Below are 27,235 nucleotides of genomic sequence, written 5' to 3'. Positions count from 1 at the left end.
ACATAATTTCCAAGACATTTTTAAATGTTGGAAATTAATTAATCTATCGTAAAAAATACGCTTATAACATTTTTTTCAAGAATATATGAAATATTTACACGATAAAAATGATACAAATAAAAACTTGAAGTGCTTATTTATTTCAGAGAAAATTTTTTAAACTTCAGTTTTATTTTTTATTTGAAGTTATAAATTTTAAACGCTACTATTTCGGCAATTTTTTTTAACAAAAATCATACACAACCCACCTATTAACGTAGAAAAGGTTTACATAATTTACATAAGACCGATTAATAAGGCAAGAGGTACAAAAGAAAGTCATAAATTGGACTTAGCAAGCAATCTTATTTATTTTGGTACTCGATAGGTTCGGTATTTATATGATACAGTATTGAGCCAGTTTGCAAAACTGTAGTAATAGTTAATAATAATGACAGTAGTAATAATAATTTTTCTAAATAACCTAAAGTAGTATACTATAAGGTGATACAATGTTTATAATAATACCTAATAAACCTCAACGAATGTGTGGCTCCAAAGCCTATTGCGTAGACAGGATCGTCTAAATTCTACCTACAGAATGATCCATATTTTCACTTTTTTCATCTTTTCTCAGTTTATCTTACTTAAAAATGTTAACTTGAAAAACTTTACTACAAATTCTTGTTGCAAAATCGATCGTACAACGTCGAGAATGCAAAGCTCATGAATTCTTTGAATTCAATGATGAAATCTATAGACTTTTATTACTTACTCTTCGCACTCATTCATCATAAAGTATACAAATTAATAAATGAACAAAAAAAACGGCAATTTTACTAAAAAAGACAACGATTTCCTTTACATTAAGAATTGAAACAGACAAAAAATTCAAGGAAATTAATAATTGTTTAGCTATACACTCAATAATAACAACGACATTGCCAATTCATTGCAAAACTATTAATCATCAATGTGTATCAAATCGCATTTTACGTAAATGAATTACAACTTAATTAACTACATTATAAACTACATAAATCGAGCATGACGATTAAGAAAATATCGATGCGAATTCTATTATTATCTGTGTATATAGTATTCGCAGAGATATTAATTCTAAAAAACTTTGTAGTTATTAATCACCGCTCGTCTTCGACATTATATTCCCCACATTCGGCACGTCCCGACTCCTTTATCATTATTTGTGATAATTATTGTCGGACATAAAGGTTCGTATCGAAGGGGGAATAATCATTGCACTGATTTAATGATAGTCACCAATTTATTAATAATAATCCATCGCTCGTAACGTGTCACTCTTTTATTTTCTTACAAATCATACATCAGCATTCACCGCTTTCCTGATGAAAAATATATCTACTGTGTGGATGTTGATGTTAACTTGAATATTTATATGAACAGTAGGAGAATTAGATGACCAACACAACTGGTAAAGTTGAACATTTTATTGTCAGCTAGACCGGGTCGAATGCGGGATGAAGATTAAATAGACGTTGAAAGCCATATTAGGCAGTTGAACTGCAGTGGACGAACGATACAATTGATCCAGCTACTGATGTAAGGATACTTGTGCGCGTACGCACTGATTTCAAGCCACTACAGGTTCCGGACTGCAAGGCTGTAGTTCAGGTTCATTTTGTGGCTCTGTAGGATTAGTGCCCGATGCACTACTTGACCCCGACGTTGTGTTTGGATCATGATTTGGGTCTGGAGTAAGAGCCGCCCACTGCGTCGTATAAGGCGCGGCACGAGCCTGTCGCCTTGCTTTCCGCTTGGCTCGTCGTTGTTCCATCACAAGGCGCAGCCGTCGCATTTTCCCCTTGGTTGCTTCATTTTCCCTTGATAACTCTTCTGTTAAGACAAACAAGAAACCGTTGATTATTATTTAAAGCCAATCTTTGGATTTTTAGATTTTTTTTTTCATCAAAGTAAGTAATGAAAAATTTACCCATAGAGTATCCTGGTGTAGAAGAATCTTGATAGCTGCCGCTAGGTGATATTGAACCACAAGGGATGCTTGTGGAATTCGAAGAGGACGTTGATGATTGTTGACGATTGCTGGTATGTCGATGATGATGCCTGTAATGACTAGCACTAGCAGCAGGAGTTGCGCATAATAAATCATTGAGAATGTGAATGATGGTACTGATATCTCGTTTAGGTCGGCCATGTCGATCCTGAAGAGCTGGATTTAGTGTACCACTAAAAGTACCAGAATAAACGCCTTTCCCATGATGATGCATACTCTCAATTATCGCTCCTTGTCTACGTCTAGCGTTTTCCTGTTAAGAATAAAATAATTTTATTAAATTAGCTGAATGTAAATAACAGATATTGTGTTTATTAAAAATGACACAGGGGAACTGGCTTCGGTAAATATACCTCGGCTAGGTCGACCCGCGAGGTGAGTACCTCAGAGGATAGCTGTTTAAGTTTCTGCGTAAGGTTTCGGGATGCCTCAGCGAGAGCCCGAGTGTCAAGAGTAGCAGAGGCAACTTTGCTGCTTGTGGAAAGACCCATAATCGAATTGCTTGGACTTTGTGGGTTAGAATCACAGTCAGGACTTCTGGTCATATCTGCTTGTAAATGATGATGGCCCATAGTGCAGAGTTTTTTCTTTGGTGGAGTGCAATGTGTCGATGATGTATCTTGACTTGTCGTAGGTGATGATGCGAGGTCCGAAAGGCTTGTGAGTGAAGAGGTAGACGTTTGTACGGATTTACAAGATGTAGAGGCTTGCTCTTTTCTTGAATGATGATGATGATGGTGATGATGATGATAGTGATGATGATTGTGACGATGTCGAAGGTGTACCAGGTGATTGTGCCAACGTAATCTTGAAGCAATTGATGGTGAAGAAGGTCTCGAGTAAGTTGACGAAGAGGTGGGTGACGATGCGACGCGTTCACTGGCGCTTGGGTTGGTTGTGGTCATAGCTGTAGAGAGGTTGTTGCGGCAGCAAGCGTGAAATGCTGAGGCGAGGCTGCTTAATAACGCCGAAGTTCCGGCGGGTGTGTTCCCATACTGCTTGGTGATGCGCATCGATCGGACGAGGTGGTCGCTCAAATTCTTGTGTAAGGAGGACATAGACAGTGGATCGAAACTGGATTTCGACGTCGATGACGTCGAGTTACCAATTGAGGAACTGGGTGTGGTATTTTCACAAGGCGATGACGAAGAAGAGGAAGTTGATATTGATGGCGATGACGACGATGACGGTAATGATGATGATGGTGATGACGACGACGACGTCGGTGATGATGATGATGATGATGATGATGCTGGATTACTTGACATGGCAACACCAGCAGAGGGATCTACAGAAGTAGCAGGTGGCGATGCTGGAGTTACAGTTGAAAGTTGCAGCTGAATCAACATCATCTGGTCGCCAAGGCGCATCGTCAAATTCAGTGGTGCTTTGCCAGATAAGAAGTCATTCACCTGTGAGTCATTGAGACTCTCCAACGCTTGCATTACACTCTGTTCTGGGCGTTGTCCCTGTAACAAGAAACGAACAACTTGGTGAATTTAGGTCGAGTATTAATGCTATCAAAATATTAGCATAGAAACGCATCACGATCAAACAATTGCATTTGATCAATTCCGTGACCATGGAAATTTAACATTTGATCAAACTTTACATAGCTGTTTATTATACATACATGTATAATATTTATCAATTGATTTAAAACCACCAGAAGAGTTATCTTTTTCAATTACTTGAATGAAAGTCTTTATGTAGGTGGTATACACAAGCGCCATGCAATTTGACGAGTCGCGACCGCAGCAGATTCCAACCGCACATTTGAAATACAATGCCCTTTACAGCCACACCGAGGATGACGCTAATCGATGCGGCCATACTATAAGAGATCGAATCCCAAGAAGACCCTGCATAGAGAGGAAACCTCGCGGGCATTGAAGCTCTTCCGTTCTCCCCGGGGCATCACTCGGCATCCCTGGCTGCCTCGAAACACCTAACGGACTTCCTTTCGTACAAAGTCTACTATACTCATGTACTGTAATTCGATTTGTTTCAACAACTTTAATATTCCCCCCACAAAATTAGCCAACTAATGACCTATAGCCACGAAGCCCACGTATAGTAATGCACTAAATCAAGCTGAAAAAAATTCTCTCTTTTTTTTTATTCCTTTTCCCTAACAAATGAAACGTAGGAAGATACTTGATGTATATCACTAGCATCAAGGGAATCAAGAAAAAATCATCTTCTCTCTTTCTTGTAGGGGCGTCGTCGGCGCCAATCGAGAGCCAAAACTCAACCTGCTATCCCACGTCCGGTAGAGACATCCAACGTGTCACATCCCGGGGGCACTAATACACATCAACTACACAGCCACAGACAAGTAGCAGAGCATAGCAGCAGAATAGAGAATCAAGCTGCGAGAGAGTACGGACCTACGCCTTCTCTCCCACCCACGTTTTATCTCGATCCACGCACACTAGTACTTTGGATTCTGCTCCACTCTAGTCCTATCTCTCTTGCTCTCAACATACAATCAAGTCTCTTTGGACCCCTGGCGTGTGCAAAGAACGACCCTACATATGTATATGTGAGTGAGCTTGCTTCCACGGTGCATCGACTTTCCATGGCCATGCCTTCGACTACCAACGAAATGGGTGCTCTCTCACGGGATTCTACCCTAAAGATACATAGGCTAATTTTTTAAAAATTCTCCAACGCTTTGTAGCTACTCTGATAAATATTTCTCTCTGCATAAACGTTATTTCCATAGTTCAAATGATCACGTTAGGTTTTATATGCTGATTCATTCGGTATTTATATAACGAATCAACTTTTTTCGAAGAAAACATTTGCTTTACAGTTTCAGTTGAGATAAATTGCTGGAAAAAAATAAAGTTGGTGAATATGAATTTAAATGATTCATCTTTTTTTATTATTACAAATACTTTTAATTAACAGGCAATCCAATTACTTAAATTAATTAATAGTATTGTATTCTTTCATCAGCTTTGTTGCAATGGAACTCCAATAACTCCTCCCAAATGGGAAAATTCTAAAAATAGGAAAGTACTTCCTATTCATTCTAGAGAGTGACAAATGTTAGATAAAGATGAATAACATCATGTGATTCTTGAATATACAGTTGTATTTTTCGTGGCATGGGTCACCACAAAAATAGGGAAATCCTTCTCCAGAGGGAGAATCATGATAAAGATATATATTCCCTTCATCAATGATACTTTCAAAACAGCATTCACAAATAATAAATCAATAGCAAGAATTAGAACCTCAATATCAAATGAATCATTTTGCAGTTATTTAATTGGTCTTTGATTAAAATCATCACATGGAAATGAATTTGTCAAGCTTCTAGATGATGATCATCAATGCCGAATCCAAACTCAACATGATAGCTTTCTAATTGAATTTGCTAATCATATTTATGATAATAATGTATAATTACGTTTAATATTGGTTTATACTGTAATGAAAGGTAATATTAATCCAAAGTCATATTTCAATTTAGATCATTAAATGATTTGCCAATTCACTAGGTAGGTGTTCATTTCTTTGCTGCTTATTTGATTAAAGCTATGAAAAGTGAATATATACAAAGTAATTTATTTACTAATTCCCTTAAATACATGATTGCAAATCATTTTTGTTCCCCTAGATGTTACAATATCATTTGAAATCAGTCTTTAAGGCAGGGCTGTAGCCACATTTCCCCTAGAAAATTCCTAGCACAAGTTCTTGGCAGGAGATTGATGTTTTGTCTCAATTCAGGTATTAATTGAAAGTTGAATTTATATTCTAGGGTGGAAAATACCAATTTTGTTGATATAATTAGTTTATAATAGTTTAAAAGAATAAATTTATATGATAAAAACGAATAAATAATTTATAATTGGCCAAAAATAATTTAAGGTGATTTGAGGTTAGTACAGTCCAGCTTTAATATTCTATCATTGACCTCAAAGTTTTTTAATCAAATATCAAATCACATCAATAGAACGAACAACTGGTTTCTTAATACAGTAAAGTGTAAACAGGTTTTTTTTTAGATAGAAAATTACATAAAAGTTTTTTTTAATAACAATCAAAATTGATTTTAATTAGTAAACAGAAAACTAATTTTCGAACCACGACCATTTGTAGTCTAGATTAAAAAAAGTTTTGTTTTAACGTGAATTGTGTTGATAAAACAAATAAAATGATTCACTTGAATGAAGAATTTCCAATCAATTAATAAATCCTTATAGAGCTTTTATAGTTTTGCACTTTAGAACCAGTTAGAAACCTTGATGAATCAGGTGGTATATTTATTGTCTCCTTTAAACCAATTACATTTTATAATCAAGTATGTGTGTATATAAAAAAAGCAATGTAATTGCTGATGTAACATTTAAGTAGTTTTACATTTTCAGAAATAATCATTTTAATCCAACGATAATGATTAAATGAAATATCAAAGACACTGATATAAAACCACCACGTAAGCATATAGGTTATATTATTATATTAAAAGCCAAGTAAGTGTTACAATAATTTATCTCACGAATATAATCATGATTTATTTCTATCAACAAAAAGCTAAAAATAAAGAAAAATAATTTAGCAAGTTATTTATAAAGTCAACTTGAATAAATTTAAATTCAATCTCAGTATCATAAATTGTTAACGAAACTTTATTTATTAAAGTTAGCAATGTAAATGTTTGGTTAATAGAGATTTTTTCTTCATGGAAACAAATAGAACGTCATACCTATGTACAAACATTTCTTTTTCAAAGAAATTTTCGACTTTTGTTGTCGCGTTAAATTTAAAGAGAGAGTATTAAAGAGAACAACGAATGTACCCAGGATAAGCACGTATGTAAACATGATTCGCCTACGAAGTTGTCACAGTGTTGATGTTGAACGACAATGAAGTCTTGGTGTATACAGACGTATTACTCAGCGTTCACTATATTCATTTGTTTTGTTTTGCTCAATGTTTCTTTTTCACTTTATTTGCTGGTGTTGATAAGCCATGTTTATTACACGTTTAAGTACACTTGAAGTAGACGAATATACCAAGAATTAAAATGAAAAAGTAATTCCATCATCAACAATGATAACAATAATAATAATCAGGAATAATAAGTCAGTTTTAGGAGCATATACAAAGCCATCAACTTTCGTTTTCATTGAATAATACTCTTAAATACATTGTTGAAGCCAATAAAGTATCATAACGAAGAAAAAAATATTTATTAAATTAGATTATACACCGGGCAAAAATTCTCACGCTCTTTATACAATATATATCTCGCGATCTGTTACAATAATTCCTTGAGAGTTGGATCAGTGTTGGAACCCTTCTTTGTCCTGGACCATGAAAACACCACCTACGGGCGTCCCTGAGTGAAAGAATAAACGGATACACAGAGAGCCCGGTGTTCAGACCAGACGTTTTAAAATTGACCACGAACATGTATATAGAGAGGACGGGAAGGAAAGAGGCTACGTCCCCTCCCTTTGACAGCCAATAAGCCAAGAGAAGCAGAGTCACGAGGGTGACGACGATGACGATAAGGACCTCGCGACGTTGCCACAATTCTTCTTCTCAGCAGCATCAATGGTATGTATTTGCTGGTGCTCTTCAATTTTTATTTCCTAACTCACCCTCTCACCGATGTGGCTTTAAAAAGGCTCTTGCTTCATTGCAGAATACAGACTCCAGTGTGTTGTTAAGTCCAGATCCTTTCCATGGTATTTCTCACGGCTGCTGGCTCCACTAGACCGTTTCGTAGCAGGCTTTTTCATTGTACCAATTGGGGACTGACGCCACCTTATGAATCCTCATTGTTGAACGGAAACGGAACAGCCGTGTGTACCATCGACATGAATGTTAGCTACGAATACTTCCACTCTTGCGTTTAGAGCTAAATATATATCTAAATAACGACAAGAATGTCTTTCACCCTATGCCCTGAGGTAAAAAAATACGTCAGCTTGGATAGTTTTCACAAAAAGATGAAGCAAGATGGAGATAAGGAAAAAAAATGTTCCTTTCCTCCCCCTTTTTGTCTGTTTGAGTTTTATATTGTCTAACTACCATAACTCATAGATATATAGATGTAAGTATATATACCTAGGCTTTTATAATCAAGATATGCCTTTTTTTTGTTGATGTTTTCACTTTTCATATCGCTATTTGTGAGGCAAAAAATCAATTTCACGTTGGGTTGGCTTCGTGATAGGTGAGTTTTAATAAATCACTATTATAACATACTCTCTTTTATTTAGTTCAATAATTCATTGAAATATTCTTGCAGAAATTATCATTGGAGATCATTAGGAATAATGATGACTTGTTGGTGAATTATTTCATAGACATAAGGTATTGCTAATTTATTTTTAATGGGAAATTAATGATCTGATTGTATTGATTTTTTTAATAGATACTTTGCAATATTTATTTTTTTTTTTTTTTCACTACTTATCTAATATTCTAGATTTATCATGATAAATAGTTGGATTTATAATTAGCTATTGCTTTAATTGAAGAACAATCAGGAAGTTTAGAATGGAATTTTTATACAACAACTTTTTTTTTATTTAAACATTGCTAGAACTTGAAAAAGTAGTGAGAATAAATTGATCATTTTTTCAATGCAAAACTTTGAAGGTAATTGATTATTTAGATTGATAATAAGTCTGGTAAAGTGGATGATAATAATTGACTCACTTACACTAGATTACACACTTAATTAAAGTATCATAGTTGTTTGAAAATAAATATTTCTTTCAAATACTATAAAATCTAGTAACAAATAATTATTTAATAACATTGTCTGTAATGTTCTAGGTAAAAAAAAAAAAACGACTCATCATCATTGAATAGTTGATGTCATTGTCAAGACAACAGCATAAAACTTTGATGATAATTGTCATGTAGAGGTTTAGAAGAATTAAAAACATTTTCACAATTAAATTGGTAAATAACTCTAGGATTAAAATTAATTACTCAAAGACGATTTTATTTACAATTAATTATTAATTATTAGCTCAATCCTCTTTGAAGATAGATAGAATAATCTGTTTTTTATTGGCCCTTTATTGAGATAATTAAGCAGAATATCAAAACATTATGTAATCAATTATTGTGGTAGTAGTTAAATATCACAATTATGAGGATTGATGAATAATATGATTAATGTTGAACAACAATATTAATATGTAATTCAAAATAGATTTACATATAACATGAATAGGAATATCAATAGTTAGTAATTACTTTATAGATATTTTAGAAAACAATTTGTTGTTGACTATTAATTTTTAAAAACTTTTTCACGTGAAATCATTATAAAAACAATTAAGAAACTATAATATTAATATTTCAATGATTACATGGTATTTTTAGAACATAATTAATTGATTGATCATTTAATGTATAAAAAATTCTAAAGTAAAATAGGTCAGTAGAATTAGTTATTAAAATTTAAAATCTATTTTTAATATTACTTGTTTTGGCAATTTTTTGTTTTTAATTAATTTATTTTATTTTAATCAATTAAATTATTGTTACTGTTAAATAGATTTATATAACTTAATTAAATCATATTTTCGAACTTTGTGTCAAATAAAAAAGCATCAAAGTTAATGTAAAAAAAGATCTTTGTAAAAAAAGTAGTTCAAAAAAAAAAATCTCTGTAAATTCACTATTTGTCGAAATGACTTATAATTAATTAAAAAAGAGAAGAAGAATTTTTTAATTAATGAAAGAAGAGTATTTCAAGATATTTTTTGTTTCTAAATGAAGTAAATTTTGTACTTGATGTACTTCACAAAGTTTAAATTACAAGCTTGGTGACTTGAAAATGTTTTGTCAGTTTAGTGATGGTGCCAGAATGACAAAGTGTCATTAACAGTATGTATATATATATATATATATATTACAAAAGATCTGTTTATAGAAACTTGTAATATATAGCAGCAATGTCATGAAGTACTTGAAATCACTCAACAAGTTATAAGGACGAAAAAGTAAAAATGAAATTTCGTATTTAGAAATAATTATACAAAGAAAAATCCACTTAATTCTGGTACAAGGTTGAACTGAAACCAAACATTTATTTTTGCTTTCAAGACTTCAGGTGAAATATTTAATTGTAAATAAAAGTAATGTGTAATGATGAACATGATATATTTATATATTGTAAACGATAAAATGACGTTGGAGAGACATATTGTCTGCTATTGCTTCAGGTTCAATGATCAACTTGATAGAGATAAGAAGTGTAATGAATAATATCAGTTAATATGTATTACATTATCTTCTTTTATTTGCTCTATTGATCTATTCAATTCGATTTCAAGTTAAAAAATGTTAACCTTCATTATTGAATGAAGAAGGAGAAAGTGAAGTGAGAACACGTGAAGTACATGCTAAATAACATTTGGCATTGATGATTTGTCTTTTAAATGTTACACATCTTATCAGCTGCAATTTTATCTGCTGGTTATAAGGAAATACATCTGATAATTAAATTCTGTATATATAAACCTACTTAAAAAAATTATTACTTTGATAAAATAAATTATATTCATTAGTGAAATTTATCTTATGATTTTTTTTCATTAATTACAGTATATTTCAAGTACAAAGTATTCTATTTTTTTTTTTTTGAAAATTATCTTTTTATCAATGGTAATTATTTCTTTAATTTTATTTTATTTATCTTTTGATATTTAATACCAAAATAATTTTCTGATAAACAAATAAATAGTTGTATTGAATTATTTACTCCAAAGTATTGTAAGATATGAAAATAGATTTCTTTTTTTTTTTTTTTAATTGTTTTGACTAAAAAAAAAAAAATATCACAATTGTTGTAATGACTTTTATTGATCGAAAAACTAATTTTGATAGTTAAATACATTTTAACCATGAATGCACCAATGTGAACTTTAACTTGGAAGTTTAACCTTGCAAAAAGTTGGTTTTCAATGTTTTTTATTTCTCGTTTTCCAACCGAACTCTCTTTCTCAATTGCTGACCTCGAGGTTGGTGAAACTTTTGAATTAAAAAAAAATTCATTCATAATTTTTTATTGAATTTATTTCCAATTGACGTATTTCTATTTAGTGAATCATTCTTTTTTATTGTCTAATTTCAATGAAATAATTGTATTTCTATTTGAACTCAATTTTTCTATTATGACAGATCGATAACTAAACCGTCTGCTTTTCAATTAAAAAAAACCCCATTGAAATAGTTTCCATTAAAACAACTTCTGCATTGGAATGTCTTTCTCTATCAAGCCTTTTTTCTTTCGTTCACGTGCACTACTGTGTTGATCATTGCTACAGAGTAGATTCTGTTCAACATATATTTTATAAGATACATATATTTCATATCATACTTCTGGAATATTCAATATTAAAAACTACCAAGGAAATATCATTATATCACTTTAAACGAGATTAAATAAAATTCTCTTTTAATGAAAATTAAAAAGTTTATTTTGTTATTAAATAATCTTAATAATGAGTTTTAATAACTTTCAATCGTAGCATAGCAATACAAAAAAAATTGACTATCTTTTGAAATGAAAGTTACTGAATTGTTTAATTTTCGAGATAGTATGTTCCATTTAACTTCTGAAGCACGTTGACACAGTAAAGTTTTCAAGACACAATCGATAAAATCGATAACAAAGCTGATATTTTTTGATAATTTTTCATGATTAGGTTAATTTCCGGGTAATAATAAATTATATAGCTTTCGTTGTTATGATGATGATGTTGATAGTGACGAAATTTATATCTAAAATTCTGAGTAATATTTACAAATAACTGTCAAGTGTTGAGAGATTTAATACTTAAATTGGCAGAGACCACTTCCAACAATAATGCATGAATATAAAAACATAAACAATCTAGATAAATATTAAAGTAATTTTATTAAAACAATTGTGATGATAAAAAAGCTCGTCATTGATAAATTAAGAGGTACTTTACATTTATATTTTATTCAATATTTTCAACCATTTTAATTATAAAATTGAACTGAATAATGTAGAATGTAAAATTGTATTTAATGTTCAGTTATTTGATTTAACTTTATCCATTCATTGTTGTCATTTGCTTATAAATCAAAAAACAATCATAAATAAAATTAAAAAATGCATCTAGATGCACTTTGTGCCAACACAATAAATTTCATATAAAATCATTAACAACAATATTTCATCAATATTCAACAAATTTTTCAATAATTCTTATCATATCATTTACTTCATCCATTTTATAGTCTTTTTGTTATTAAAAAAGAATGGCTGTCTCAAATTTGTTTAAACTTCTTCCAGATTTTCTTCAATGTATTATCTTTCAAATGAAATTTGTCTGGAGTCGATATCTTCAAAAAAACTGGACATACAATAATACGTACGTAAAACTTAACATTTCCATGTCTTCTTTTCGTAATCAATAAAATATTAATCATTGTATCAATTCTTTGACGTCATTTTATTGTATATTATACAAAAAAAAGTGGACTTCGTGACGGATTGTAAATGGTAGTTATACCAGAAGTTAAACGTTATCACAGTTGAATGTATATAAAGAATGAATAGATAAAAAGTAAAGGCGTAATTCAACTCCTTAGTCGACGTTGAAAGCACGAGGCAAGTAACGTTGTCGCGCAATCGCTGTGGCTGCAACGGAGGTGAATAAAGTGCGATATGATGACCGAGAAACCAAGTGACCCAACCGATACTCGTGCACTAGAGTTAACGGCGTTTATCCAGAGCACGAGTTGCCTGCTCCACAAGGAATTCGCGCACTCTTTGCTACTCCACTACCTGTTAACCGTTCTTGATTATTTTTTAATTCCCTAGCCGTTATATTACAACGAATATTTGTACAACGCATTCCTTGTTTAATTATTGTTACCAACTGTGTGGAGATTTTACTCGCACACGTTCATTTGAAACAATTATTGAAGAAGAAAATTGAGTAAACAATTGGTTGGATCAAGATTTAATAGTTGCAATTAATAAGAAAAGTCAAAAAAAGTATCCACTCTATTTTAATTCAAATTAATCACTTCAATAACATCAAAGTTATCATCAAGCCAACCTGGAAGTATGGCATCCAGGAGCTCAGCATGTATTAGCTCAATCCAAGTAATACAACGACTTCAATCCAAAGTTCACAGAGTCTTAGTAAATGCTCCTTGGTTCTTTAACAAATGAAAATATTCACAAGGACCTTGGAATGAGTACTGTCAAGGAAGAAATTCAGCACGAGATATATCAACAGAATCAGCTATCAACGATCTTGGACAGAAGTAGCGAAACATGTAGATTTAAAAAAAAAATGCAAACCACTAGGCCTACCATCAGGATCTATCAGGAGCTAGTGTCCACTGATTACAAGCACACTTCAAGTGGATTTTATAATGATTATTAATTTTCCACCATTATAATAATATCATCATATATAAAGTGTTACCAATGATAAATTTCCATGAATAAATGATAGAATTAAATGCCTCTTGATGTGGATAGAAAAGAACTGCATAATGCTGCTATAATTGGTGAATGGAAATTCAATATTGAAGCACTTTAGGTGTGTTGTTTCAATGCACTTGGATTGACTGTGAGTTAGCAGCACAAAAGTTGATAGAGTAAACAGACCAGTACTTGGACTCTACCCAGAAGATGAAGGTATTTTTTCAAAGTATCACAGAATAAAGATTCAAATACATTACAATTTTTTTAGATCTCTAAACAAAGTCTTGACAACAACTTTGTCAAAGTAACATTTGAATGGACTAAAACCTGTGAGAGTAATAACTCATTTAATCAATGGTGTAAAAAGACCATTTAAAAATGATGAAATAAAAGACAGAATATGGTGAAGGATTAAGAGCTTATAGAAGTTGGTTTCAATTATAAATGGAAACTAAATCTCATTGTCAGTCTTTAACTTATAATAATAAATAACAAAGATTATATTCAAGTTAATTTTTTAACTTTACGGTTTTATTAAAAGCCCGTTAGAAACAATTCAAGCTTAAAAGCTAGACTAAGCTACTGTTAATAAAATAACTGTGAGAATTTATTTGAATAAAAATATTTAGATATTATTGATGGTTATGATACTGAAAAGTCGTTAAGGTGAAATATTTTATGGATAATCTTTCCATCATAAAATTATAACCCTTGATAACTCTAGAATAAGAGATTAAGGGCTTATAAAAGATTCCAAAGTGTTATTAAAAGTTTTGATTTAATTCTGATTAATTAAAAAAATATGAATGGCTTTTTTTTTATTTACTAAAATTAAATGAATACCTTTATAAATCTAATAATAAATTACTACAATAAAATATCTTTAATTCAATAACTAAAATTTATTATGTAATGCAAGAAAAGCAAAATTATTTCTAAAAACAAAATAGCAGCTCAATTGATTCATTAAAAAGTTTAAATTAAAGATCATTTATATTCTGCTGTTTTATTATTCCCAATGTTTTAGTACAAGTGTAAGTGTTGGAAAATAGAGCACATAAAACGTTTTAAATTAAAATCTATCAAGTGCATTCAGTGTAAAATGCCATACACAAATTATATAAATCGTGGAGTCTATTTAAAAACATTTCTAAACATTGAAAAATTGAATGCTAAAGTTTTATAGTTTTTGTCTGGTATTTTTTATTCGATGCACACAATTTGTTATACTCAAAAACCTTTTTCAGTAAAATTTAGCTGTCATAATTGGAATGAAAGTAAAAGTGGTACTATTGATCATCTCCAACATGAGTTTTCCCTTGAGAGTAATTCTACTTGCTCATGATGATCAATAAACAGTGGAAAGGTGAGAATGATCAGACATGAAACAGTGAGTAATCAATAATAATAAAAAAAAATTGATCATTAAATAATAGAATAGTTGGAATGCTAGCAAAGAACATCAAAAGATTGAAGATGAATTAAAAATTGACTTGGATACAAGTTGGAGATGGAGAAGTATTGATGCAATAATTGATAAAATTGAGTGACTATTCTTACATAAATGTTCAATAAAGATATCATCATAATTATCTATTACAAAATAATTTTTTCAAAACACTTATATGACATAAATAAAAATTCTATACATCCATAATAGCAGGCTGTCTTCAATTGGCTGTCAACAATTCATCAAATAATTCAAAGACATCATTATCCAGCATCATAAAAAGAGTAATTTCTATTTCAAAATCAAGATTCATTTGAAAAATATTTTGTCCACATGAGTCCCTAGTGTGGAGAATATTCTTTTGATTCATTTTTTCTAACTAGATGGTTGGTTATTATCCAAAGAATGTCAGAAAAAGCCACGTCATCACATACGAATGCTGCACATCAGCATGAACTTTGAAGAAATGTTTTTATGACTCTCATAAATAGTCAATTATTTTTAAAATTTTACTTTTCAATAACATTTTCACATTAATGAGAAATAAAGTTTAGTATTTATTATGAAGTTCTTAGACAAATAGTTATTTTTAAGTATCATCATGAGAAATACGATGAAGTAGACTAGTTCATTTACAGCTTAATACCACAAAGTATCATCAAATATGTATAAATGTATTAAGAGATACTTACCATAAGACCAGTTTCTACACTGGGAAGTAACGTCAACCGACTGCCATCTTGGAGATGGTTTTCCTTGAGTGTGCCCTCACGCAGCTGCCTGAAAAAAATTCAAAGAGCGTCAGTTTTCTTAGTTAATCTTAAAGCTCTTGCTGATTCTATACATTGGTCTAGAAGACTCTCTAGGGAATGATGTGAAGTGTGTGGAGAAGGATGGAGCATAAAAGATTTTATATTTTCGAAATATCAAGATATTTTACACATCCATCGTCCATGCTTTTTTTCAGGTCATTCTTTTGTAGGAATTTCTAAATTTAGGATTCATTGTCATTTAAACAAGGCTCCATGAATCGTCAAGGGAAGTGGAGACATTTTTTAAAGAGGATAGGAAAAATGATGAAAATTTTTATTGGTGCATTTTTTTTTAGGTCGTTGATTTATTTGGTGAAAAAAAATTACTTTAACTGTTTGGATGTGTTTAGCATAAAGGAAAATAGATTGGAGAAAAGATTCCTTTCTTGGGGAAAGTGATCGATAGGTTGTTATCCACATATTGTAGTTTGTGTTTAAGAATTTACATCATCAAAGAAAATTTTAGAAAATGAAGGTTTTTTGTTTCCTTTCTTGCTAGAACAAAGACCTTGTTATGCATAAATTTGAAATCTTGGTGGCTTTTATTTGTCATTGGAACCCAATGACTGTAAATTTTCCAAAACTGGTGTTACATAATAAAAGAATTGGAAAAAGCTAAAAAATATTATTAATGATTATTATTATATTTATATTCTTCAACATTGTTGAAATAAAAATAGTTAAAAATTAAAAATAATGTTCATTTACTTTTGTTTTAATGATAAGAAACTAAAAACGATTCTTTCTTGCAAACTATCATCACAGGTATTATGTGAAATCTTAAACTCAAACCCCAACTCACGACCTCATTTCTGGACTCCCTTCAAAACTGTTTGCTAGGTGAAACCAATATTATGACAGGATGTAAGTACAGTTCAGATAAATTTTTCAAATGCTCAGACTAAACATTTGAATGATAACATTAAGATTCTTAAAATGTATTAAAACACTTTCGAGTTCAAACTTTAAAATAATTATTTAACAATATTCATAAATAATTGATAAACCTTTAATAAAAATATAAATCACAAATTACTTGCTTTGAATATTGCATGTAATACTTTTAGCAATCTTATGATCTTCAGCGTTCACTCTAATCTCCAACATCAACCTGAATATGGTAACATATTTATACTTAAAAAAATCAATCTCTCATTTTTTTATTTACATGAATTGAATAAAAATAAAAACAATGTATTTTGTAATATCTAATTATATTTAATATTTAAAAAAAAATTATCAACTTGGGTGTATGTCTGTCAAATGAATCTCTAACCCTATCATTACAACCAGTAATATTAACATAAATATTAAAATGCTTTATTTCAGTAATAAATAATCAGACATAATCAATTTCTATTGTCGTGTATGAATAATAACATAACACTGGCATCGATTTTCTATACATTTTTTATAACACTTCTACTTAACTTATTAATTTTTATCATATTTATTCATCGCAATACTTACATTGGAGAAAGATTAGCTGTTACTCGAGAAAGTTTATTTACTAAATTACGATTCTCTTAATAAAGTAAGCAGTTTATTCAATAAATCATAGTAATTTTTATTTAAATAATTTTATGTAATATCATTATTCAATAATTCATAATGAAATAAACTATTATTCAAAGTAAGTGAATGTCAATTCGATACAAAAATTCAATAATATATTTATTTACCTTCAAAAAACAAATTTTTCTTTCAATATTAAAACATCAATTTCTTTTGGAGTTAAAATTGTGCTTAAACTGGATTCTTAAGATCTAAAATTAGAATCTTTTGATCAAATTTTCCCTACTAGACACAATTTAATACTTTAAGCTACATTTTAAAACACTTTTCACCCCAGAAAAAATTTTTTTCATTTGTAATTATTGCTTGCAATAAACTTTGAATAATAGACAATTTTAATTTCGTTACATAGACATTCCATAATACTTGAGTTACATAAGAAATAATAACTTCGAAAATGCTGATGATAAATAATGATATATATTTAAGAAACACTAGCTATGCTGACGTATAAAAAACTCAAGATGATCATTTTATGCAAATGTTGATAAATTCACCTCAACTTTCTAACCATCATATCAACTCATCTAATTTCACCAGGATTTTCATCGATTTATTATTATGCTTGTTATTCATGTTAAATATATAATATCGTTATTCATAACACACTTGAGTAGCATTTTAAACGAACACGTGGGGATTTAAAACTTCAGTGACTTCTGAATAAAGATATTCTCTCGTGTGCTGAAATTCGATCAAGATCCACACGTGCTTGACTGATCAAACAGCGATCATATTAGTGGGCTCGTCGTTACATTTATTTATGCTTCAAATGTGACACATGACTGAGAAATCAATCACCTTGATATATACTATGCGAGCTTTTTTTTTCGTATCGATTAAAAGTTTAATTTAAAAAATGGTAAAACCTTGAAAAAAAATTTGATAATATAACAACGTAACTTTTTAGAAAACTTCTGCTTTCATTATAGTAGTAGTAATGTAAAAGTTTTATTACAAATTTAAACTTTTCTCCTCACTCTATATGATTAAAAAAGAATTTAATTTGAATTTTTTTTTTTTTTATAATATAAAACAATCAATTTTTTTATTAATATAATATGTGTCACGTCATTATTTAATCTTTTTTTTTTGTTGTTTTAAAGGAGAACAACTGAATGAAAGCTTTAAAAATAATTTTATCAATAATAAAATATTAATTATTATTAATATTGTTAATTATCGATATTAAATTTGAATAAAATACTGATTGAAAATTAAATAGTGATTATTTATCGTTAAAATGAATTAAAATTATGTCACAGCATAAAATAAATAAAATAATTAAATTCATGTCTTCATATAAAACTAATTCGACATATTCACAAAAATAGTTCACCAAAATGTCATAATAAAAATGATTTAATATAAATAAATTTAATTCAAGTAAATAAAAATATAATCCACGTTACAAAATGAGTATTATATATGTTAGAATAAAATATAATTGTAAATAAAAATCGAAATGTTACGTACGTATATTATCAACAAGAATAACTGTTTAAGTCAACTAAAAATAGATACTGTATTAAAAAAAAAAAGCATCACGATATCAAGTATTTATATAGGAAGTGATGTTACATTTCCTATTATTTATTCTCTTCCACAATATTAATATAAATGTATTATCTTTATTTAGATAGAAACAAAGTAAATATTTTTTTATATCATTCATTGTAAGTGATTGGTTATTGTTGTTAATTTAAAATTTGTCAAATTATTTATCTCAATAAGAATAAGAACATGTGACTCTATTGAATGCTTGGAAATTATTATTATTATTATTATTATTATTATTATAAAAATTAGAATAGCGAATATTTATATCAGCAAACGTTCCATTCTACTTTCTGTTTATTAATAATTCATTATTATACATATTTAGCTGATTGTGCTATTTAAAAGGTTTCATTGAAAATAAATACAACTACTCAAGGTGTTTTATATGAATAATTAATTAGTTAAAACTACTTCGTAGCTATTAAAACCACATATTAATTCTCTTCTTTTAAATTTTATTTATTTATTTAAATACTTTTAGTAAAACTCTGGTCAAGTAAAAATGAAAGTGGCGAGATTTTATTCCACCAGGGTATTTTAAACTTTTAAATTGTTTATTTAAATTCTTAAAGTACTCTTATTTATTATTTTATTAATAACAAAAACATTCGAAATATTCAATTTAAAAAAACTAAAATCGTGAGCTTACGAGATAAAAAAGAAATTTTGCATCTTAAAATTCAGATTATAATAAATCTTTCGAGTTCCATTTTCACTCTTAACTATTTTTTGAAATTACATCCTTATATATTCATGTTAATAATTATCTCTTATGAAGAATTATTTAATACATAACCGATTACTTATGTAATATTGCAAATACACTTAAATAACATCATTTTTGTCGAATATTAATAAAGCTATTCATCTAAATTTATCTGAACTATAACTTTATTATAAACAAACTCAAACTGCATTTCATGAATAACATAAATAAATAAGTTTATGAAAGAAAGAAAAAAAAACAAAGCTTGATGCTCAAACATTGATATTATCTACTAGTGGTCATTTACCTTTCTGCTTCATTTCGTCTATTTAATTTGTCATTTTTAAAAAGCCTATCTGTAAATCATTTATCATTGATAATGTGTGCTAAGTCCTTGTTTTAAAATATATTCAATATAGAGATAGTTAAAAATATTTACCATAAACTACTTTCAACCTAAAATAATTCCTTGAGGTAGGTTTCAACACGAGATATAGCCCACTTAACTAATGGTTGATTGTGTAGTAACTATTACTCTCCTTATTTATTTTTTAAAGCTGCTCCATTTCAGTCTGAATTTTTCAAGAAAATAATATAGATAAAATGTAATTGGCTAATAAAAAAAAAACTAGATGACTGATAATAAAATTCTTAAAGTGCCTTCTTTTAGAAGGATAATAGAAAATTTGCAATTTATAATCATATTAATATCCCACAAGTAAAAAAAGAATACCTGAGAATTTTTACCTGAATATTCCAACTAACTTTTGGAGAGCACTGTATCATCTAATAATTTATCATTCGTTACATTTCTAGAATTTTTGTTTAATAATGTTATTTTTTTTTTATCTTTAAAATAATCATTTAGTGATAATAATAAATTAACAATCATTTATTTAGTGTCGATGTGTTGCATTGAACAAATTTAATAAACTTGATTACAATCGAATCCTAGAGTGGTTGAATACCCAATTGTTAAGCCAAGATTTCTTATCTATTTTTATCTTATTGTTTCTAAACAAATTTCCTGAAGAAACCCTTGGAAAACTAAACAATTATAATCAAAGGTTTTTTGGTCTTGCATCCGCCCTTAAGCCTAAAACTTTTGATAGTAAACTTTCCAAACTTATAATATATTTCTTAAGATAAAAACTTTCTATATGGTGAGGTGACTTACACTTATTCATTTTTCCACCTATCTCAAGAGCTTACACTGTCCCCACTTAAATAATTCTCTATACACCTGACCTAAGAATTTTTAAGTTGAGGAACCAACTGTGGTAAATTACGTTACAAAATCAATTACAAATTCTTTCACCGTTACGATTAATTTTAATATTTAAAATATTAAATGAATTTTCTAAAAAAAGAAACATTATTTACTTTAATGTATTGACCTTTTCTTCAAATAAAAAATAAATTAAAATAATTATTATAAATATTTTTAATTCATAATAAATTAATTATTATCCAATCTTTAAAACCACCTGTTATATTTATTACGTTGCAAAAAAAAAAAAAAAATCAATTGATGAAAAAAATAATTGACTCTGGATATTTTATAGAATAAATTAACCTGACTGATTGTTCCTCAATAATGACAAAAATATTCCAACCACAAATTTTGAAGCCATCGCAAAATCACTCATAATAATATATATATAAAAAAAAAAAGAAGAAATGATTTCCTGTTAAAGCAGATGTTTTTCTTCAGCTATACAACAAGTACATAAACCAAATGTAAATGTTGTCAGATCCACACGCCACGTAGCAGTTTTCCCTAGCAACGTACAGCTTTTGTGTACTTTATACACTTTCCTCATTCTTAAATACTCAAGTGTGCATCTGTGTGAAGTCGAGGTTTTTTTTTTTTCAATCACCATCCTCCAAAATACAATGAAAAATTCGTCAACATAAACTACTAGATGTCATTAACCATCAAACTTAAATATAAAATAATTAATTTACCAATAGAACCGTTGGTGGTGGTGTAATAATCTTGATTAATTTTTAAGTACATATTGAGTAGCAGAAAGTTTGAAAGAGTTTAAAGCCAGAAGCATTAGAGAAAGAAGGGGAAACGAAGGGTGTATAATCAGGCTGTAAAATAAGGGAGAAAATGAAATAGAGAGTGCGCAAGCGCAAAAGTAAAGGCACGCGGGGTGCGCAAAATTTATTCGCGTACTGGCTTCTGCACGGAGGCGTTTACCCACGAGACGCCACCACAATTCTCGTTGCTTCTCTCTTTCACATCTGGCTCACAATCCTCTCTACATTCGCGTTGGCTCTCAGAGTTCGACCCCAGACGTCCTTGATGCGACCCTCGAAACATTCCGGGGTTGAGAAGGAGTGAAGCTGAGTCCACCAATAGGTAGAACAGAGAGAAAGAGGGGCGGGAGGGAGACTACGACCCCCTCTAAATGAGTAACCCATGAAAAGTTGAACCCTTGAGTCTAATAACTAAGGCCTTCCCGAGGCCCTGTGTGTGCTGCTTCAGTCTAACGACTTTTTCGTTTTATTTATCTTTTCTCTTCCCACTTCTTTGCTTCGGCTACACTCTATACCCTTCAACTCCTCAGGCGAGTAGGCGAACGTTCTGGTCCATCGATAAACACACCGAAGAAGTTCCAAGTTTTTTTTCTTTTCGCTAGAGAGATGTAAATACATAAGCAGGTGTTGGAAATTCTTTTTTATAACTGGCGACAGGGCTTTATACTTGCTCTTCTCACTCTCTTTAGACTAACGGAGACTCCAATTGGATACGAGCCACCTTGTACAATTCACTGTCAGATGGGGAGAAAAGCTAGGGTGATGTATGGATACTTTTTAGATGGTTGTATAGACTGGGCGTTGATAAAGCTTCACTTTTTATTTTTTTTAAATAAAATGATCGATTTCATTTCTTTTTTCAGGAATTAAACTTTTTTTTCTTTTTAATAATTTAATAATAATAAAAAATATTTATTTGACTTTTTAGATTGATGTTTGAATAATTTATACCAAGTTATTTCCCTTGACTAGCCCTTATTTAATCCAAGCTCCCCAATGCTACTTCAATACCACACATTGGATTACAATAATTACCTCTTTTGGCAGTTTTTTAATTTATTAATTAAAACTTTTATCATGATAATAATTATTTTTTTATCTACAAATTATTACTTATAACAATAAAAATAAGCTTCAGATGCTACAAATTTTATCAAAATAATTTAAATAATTTTATCAAAAAACTTTTGAGGAATTTTAATTAATTTAATAAAAATAGTAATAATTATTAATAAGAATTAATTCTTAAAAAAAAAAATTTTTTTTTTGTTTCAACTAAAGATTAAGAAACTGGATTATAAACTATGTTTTTATTTTCCCAATCGTGGAAATAAATTGTAATTAATATAAATTAACAGAATAATTTTAATTAAATTCTATGATATAAATAATGATAGGCATCATGCTGAGCATGTCATTAAAACATTTTTCTAAATTAGTGTAAATATTATCAGGGAAAGTTACACTACTTTTGGAGCTCATTGGCTGTATTATTTCTTTACTTAGATTCATTCATTTTATTACATTCTAATGCCACTAAAAATATATTCCACCATTAAAGTTTTATTTTTTACAGTCTTACATAATGTTAGAGATTTAGTTGTCATCTAGTATTATGATTATTATTCATTATAACTCCATAATTTTATCATTCATTTCCAAGTAAACAATTATCACTGCATTTTGAAGGATGCTATCAATTGTCTATTTCATTATTGATGATTTTAATTATCATAAATATTTGGTAATTCTATCAGTTATGCTCTTATCATGATGAGCCTATCAGACAAAATTATAAAACAAAATATTTTATTGATAAAAAAAAATTAATTTTAAATAAATTACCATTAAAACATTTGCAATCAATTGTTTTTGTAATAATTATATATAAAAATCATTAAAAATGTTATATAATTATCTATAATTATATAATTTTTTTTATGGAATAAATAAAGAATAATTTTAAATATTCAATAAAAAAGCTTGAGCATATTTATTGAAATAAACTGATTGTTTTATCAATTAAAATGCTTCCAAAGCTGGACTATCTAGTATAACCTGTTCTTTGTTCCCTTTTTCAAAGCTCAATTCCTCATATCAAGAGCAGGCCTGGCCTGTAACTTTTTCAAAGCAAAAAGAGACTCAATGTTGGAAGAATTGAACATATAAGAGGCTCAGTGTATCTTGCACTCACACCAGTCATGACAGTAGCCATAGATCTACCTGGAGAGTATCCAGATCAGCTCAGCTTTGCTCAGCACTGTTCAAGAGTATCACAAATATTCGTTGCTAACAAACCAGATCTTATTTACTTTGAGTATCTCAGACTATTCATCCATTCTTTTGCTTCTATTCATCATTCTAGTGCTAGTACAATGCTGGATCCAAAAGATTAGCACAAGACTCGATTAGGAGAATGACTTAGTCACTGAAAATAGCGAACTGGAACGACCCGCTAACTTCTTTTTCTTCACTCCTCTTTCTCTTGAGCGTTGCTTCAATCTAGGGTGCGGATGGGACAGGAAGGAGGTCGGAGACCGCGAGAATTTTCTTTGATCACGCAAACGGTAATGAAAAATAGTGTTATGGTGTATATTGATGATGTTTGACTTGGTTCCAGTCAACCATTAATATTTATATATTGGTTTTAGATAAATAAAACTTCCTGATGGGTGGGATTTTATTGCCGAAATTGAATTTTTACAGTTCGATGGAAATTCCGTTGGAGAAAATCAGAGATTTTCTTCCACGAGAATATATACTCCGTCACGGTAATAACGGTAACGTAACCGTAAATCCAATGTCCGGACAACGGTCCTTCTATACCGGACACCCTCGACTTTCGAGTATCGCCCATCACAACTGTACACAGTTATGTTCAAACACTATAATAATACTTATGAATATTTGACATTGCCGTCATTTTTTGTACTATTTTTAATCAATGCTGGATATTAATCATTCACTAAGATAAAATTAATTTAATTAAATGTATTTTTTTAAAAATAATTTAGCGCAAATAATACTTATAAATTGTTCTATTGTTTATATAATTTAACTCTTTGATTTATAACATAAATTATAATTAATATAATTTTTTTTTATCAAGATAATTATAAAGTTAATTATTAGATGGGTTCAAATATATTGAAAAAAAAATTTTTTATAAGCAAATAATTGCATGCAATTTTAGTTTAGCATAAGTAAAACATAATTATTATTTTAAATTAATTAATTATTTTTAAAAAAATTAATTAATCATCAATAATTATTATTATCTTTTATAAAAATTTCTATAAAATAAAATAATACATTTATAAATTTATTATTATTATATCTTTATAATAATAATTTATAATTTTCTAAAAGACTCAAATATATATTTAATTTATTAATTTATCCATCTGTATTCATTTTTGTAAGTTTTGATTCCACTAAAAATTATTATTATTATTATTGTTAGTCTTGACCAGGCATCTTTTGTGAATCTCTCATAATTTATTCATTGTAATTTCCATTTCTGTATATTTTACAATATATTAAGACAATGAATTTATTTTTATTTAATCATTAATGCAGTATAGAGTAACTGCAATGATCTAAAATGATCAATAAAATTTTTATTGTCTTATTGAATCAAGTTCAATGCATCCTTTAATCAAAATATTGATTTACAACTATCAAAAAATTTTTTTTAACTAAATAAAAAATTTTTCTCACAGCCCAAACATCTTTACCTTCATCCTCTGCATCCATACTTGGATGTCAGATGGATAAAGCTAAGAAGCCATAGAATATATTCTCATGATTATCATTAGCATTTTTATTGGACCTATTCAAGTTTAAATAAAAGGCACAGTTCATTTAAATTACAATAAACAAAATCTCTATTGAATATTTGACTTTCTTGTCTTTTCATTTCTTTTAGATTTTCAATTACCTCGTCACGTGTTTATTGATTAAATTATTTTTTTTTTTTTGACTCAATGAAAGATCTAGAGATTTTTTACTTATTTATGTAACTCAAAAAGGTTAAGAAAAGGTCATAAACTTGACATTTAAATATTCTAAGACTTTTGTTTGTCTGTTTCTATTCAATTATTGATTGAAAGTAATCCTATCATTTATAGCTTAAAGTGTAATTAGTTTTTTGTTACATTCATTTCATACAACAAAAAAGAAAATTGTGTAACTGTAAAATTTATGTTACATACATTTTAGATTAGATAAAAGTATGAAATATTTTTATTTCTCTAAAATAACTATAAGTTAAATTTATTTTTTTGGCAACTATATTGTAAACAAGTTTTTCCTGCTGATAGACTTTTTTTATTCTTAGTAAAGAACAATGACTTTTTGGCAACGAATCTAAATGTGAATTATAATAAATTTTTCCATACTCAAATATAATGCATTTCTTAAAAATATAATTTTTTCAATGATTTATAAATGTTTATATCAATAAAATAACTATTTAAATATTTATTAAAAAAAAAAAAATGATATAAAAAGTTAATTATCTTTAATAAATATTTTTTATGTCAATAATTGAGAGATTTATTTAATTTTGTGTTGTATCAATAAAATTAATGCCTTTAAAATAATCCAACAAGTACAATTGTTTGTTAATTAAAAAAAAAAAAAACAAACTCAATACAAAGTATTTTATTTAATCAAGTAATGTTTAATTATCATTACCAGAAATAATTAATCCACACAAAAATTTCAAGGAAATAAAAAAATTCGTTTAAAATTAAAAAGCATTATTTTATAACCGACGCCCTTGTGAAAGTTATTTTCATCACACACTAAAAAATAGGAATAATTGAAGTGCTTTCCCCAAATCGACTAACATCAGAGAAAGTAATTAATCATTGAGTACTATAATTAATATGACCTTTTCCACTGTCCTCTCAGAAAAAAAAAAAAATAAAATATTTTCCCCGCATGTGTATCAGCGCACGTGGGGTGAATGAAGTTACGTAAAAGAGAGAAAATGGAAGAGAATGAATTAGTGAAAGAGGAACGACAGAAAGCGTCGAATGCGTGTGTACAATACGGGTATAGAATGTGTATGGATTGACGAACTCTAGGGGTTGAAGACCGGATAGATAGAAAAGGAAAGAGCTGAATGGTGAAGGCTTTAGAATACCCTATTTACTTTCTCTGTTGCCTTGTGTCTTCGATCCGTAGCATGGAATTCACCCCCTCTGGTGAAGCCGCTTTATCCAACCAGAAAACGTGGCCCAAGCCACTTCCGATCAGTCTTTTTTCGCAGTCGAATTTCAATTTCTCACGAGGTAAAAAAAGAAAGAAAGAAAAAGAGTATAATAATAAAGAATGAGGGTTTTACCTTTGAATTTTTCTCATTTCTTTTTTTCCTCCTCATTTTACGTCTCATTCTCCTCTTAAGCACTTCTTTCTACCCACACGTAGGACATGATGTGCAAGACTTTAAAAAATTCTTTCATCTCTTTCTCTTTTAACTCGTATAAACAGCAACACACTTATACAAATTTCCAGGAGATCCTGCAACCTAAACGAATGTAACATCGATGGGCTTTTGTCGCGGCCAGGAAATATTTAT

General features: G+C 29.2%; 1 protein-coding gene across 2 annotated transcripts in view; it reads right to left on the bottom strand.

Annotated features, from left to right (window-relative positions):
* Nucleotides 1–1,173: 1,173 nt before the first annotated feature.
* Nucleotides 1,174–27,235, bottom strand: part of LOC118063920 (midnolin) — a 28,981-nt gene continuing 2,919 nt past the window's right edge. Inside the window, exons 2-5 of one of the 2 annotated variants that reach the window (XM_035078174.1) lie at nt 15,639–15,726; nt 2,386–3,501; nt 1,952–2,285; nt 1,174–1,854 (exon numbers count right to left, since the gene is read on the bottom strand). In XM_035078174.1, coding sequence (XP_034934065.1) covers nt 1,592–1,854; nt 1,952–2,285; nt 2,386–3,501; nt 15,639–15,726 — 1,801 coding nt within the window. In that variant the 3' untranslated portion in view covers nt 1,174–1,591. The remainder of the gene's footprint in view (nt 1,855–1,951; nt 2,286–2,385; nt 3,502–15,638; nt 15,727–27,235) is intronic. The other variant, XM_035078186.1, reaches the window with a different exon arrangement.

This window comes from Chelonus insularis, unplaced genomic scaffold (genome assembly GCF_013357705.1).
Source record: "Chelonus insularis isolate UGA/USDA-ARS -01 unplaced genomic scaffold, ASM1335770v1 contig_116_pilon, whole genome shotgun sequence".
Taxonomy (NCBI): Eukaryota; Metazoa; Arthropoda; class Insecta; order Hymenoptera; family Braconidae; genus Chelonus; species Chelonus insularis.
Note: the sequence above shows the minus strand (reverse complement) of the source record. Positions and strands in the feature narration are given on the sequence as shown.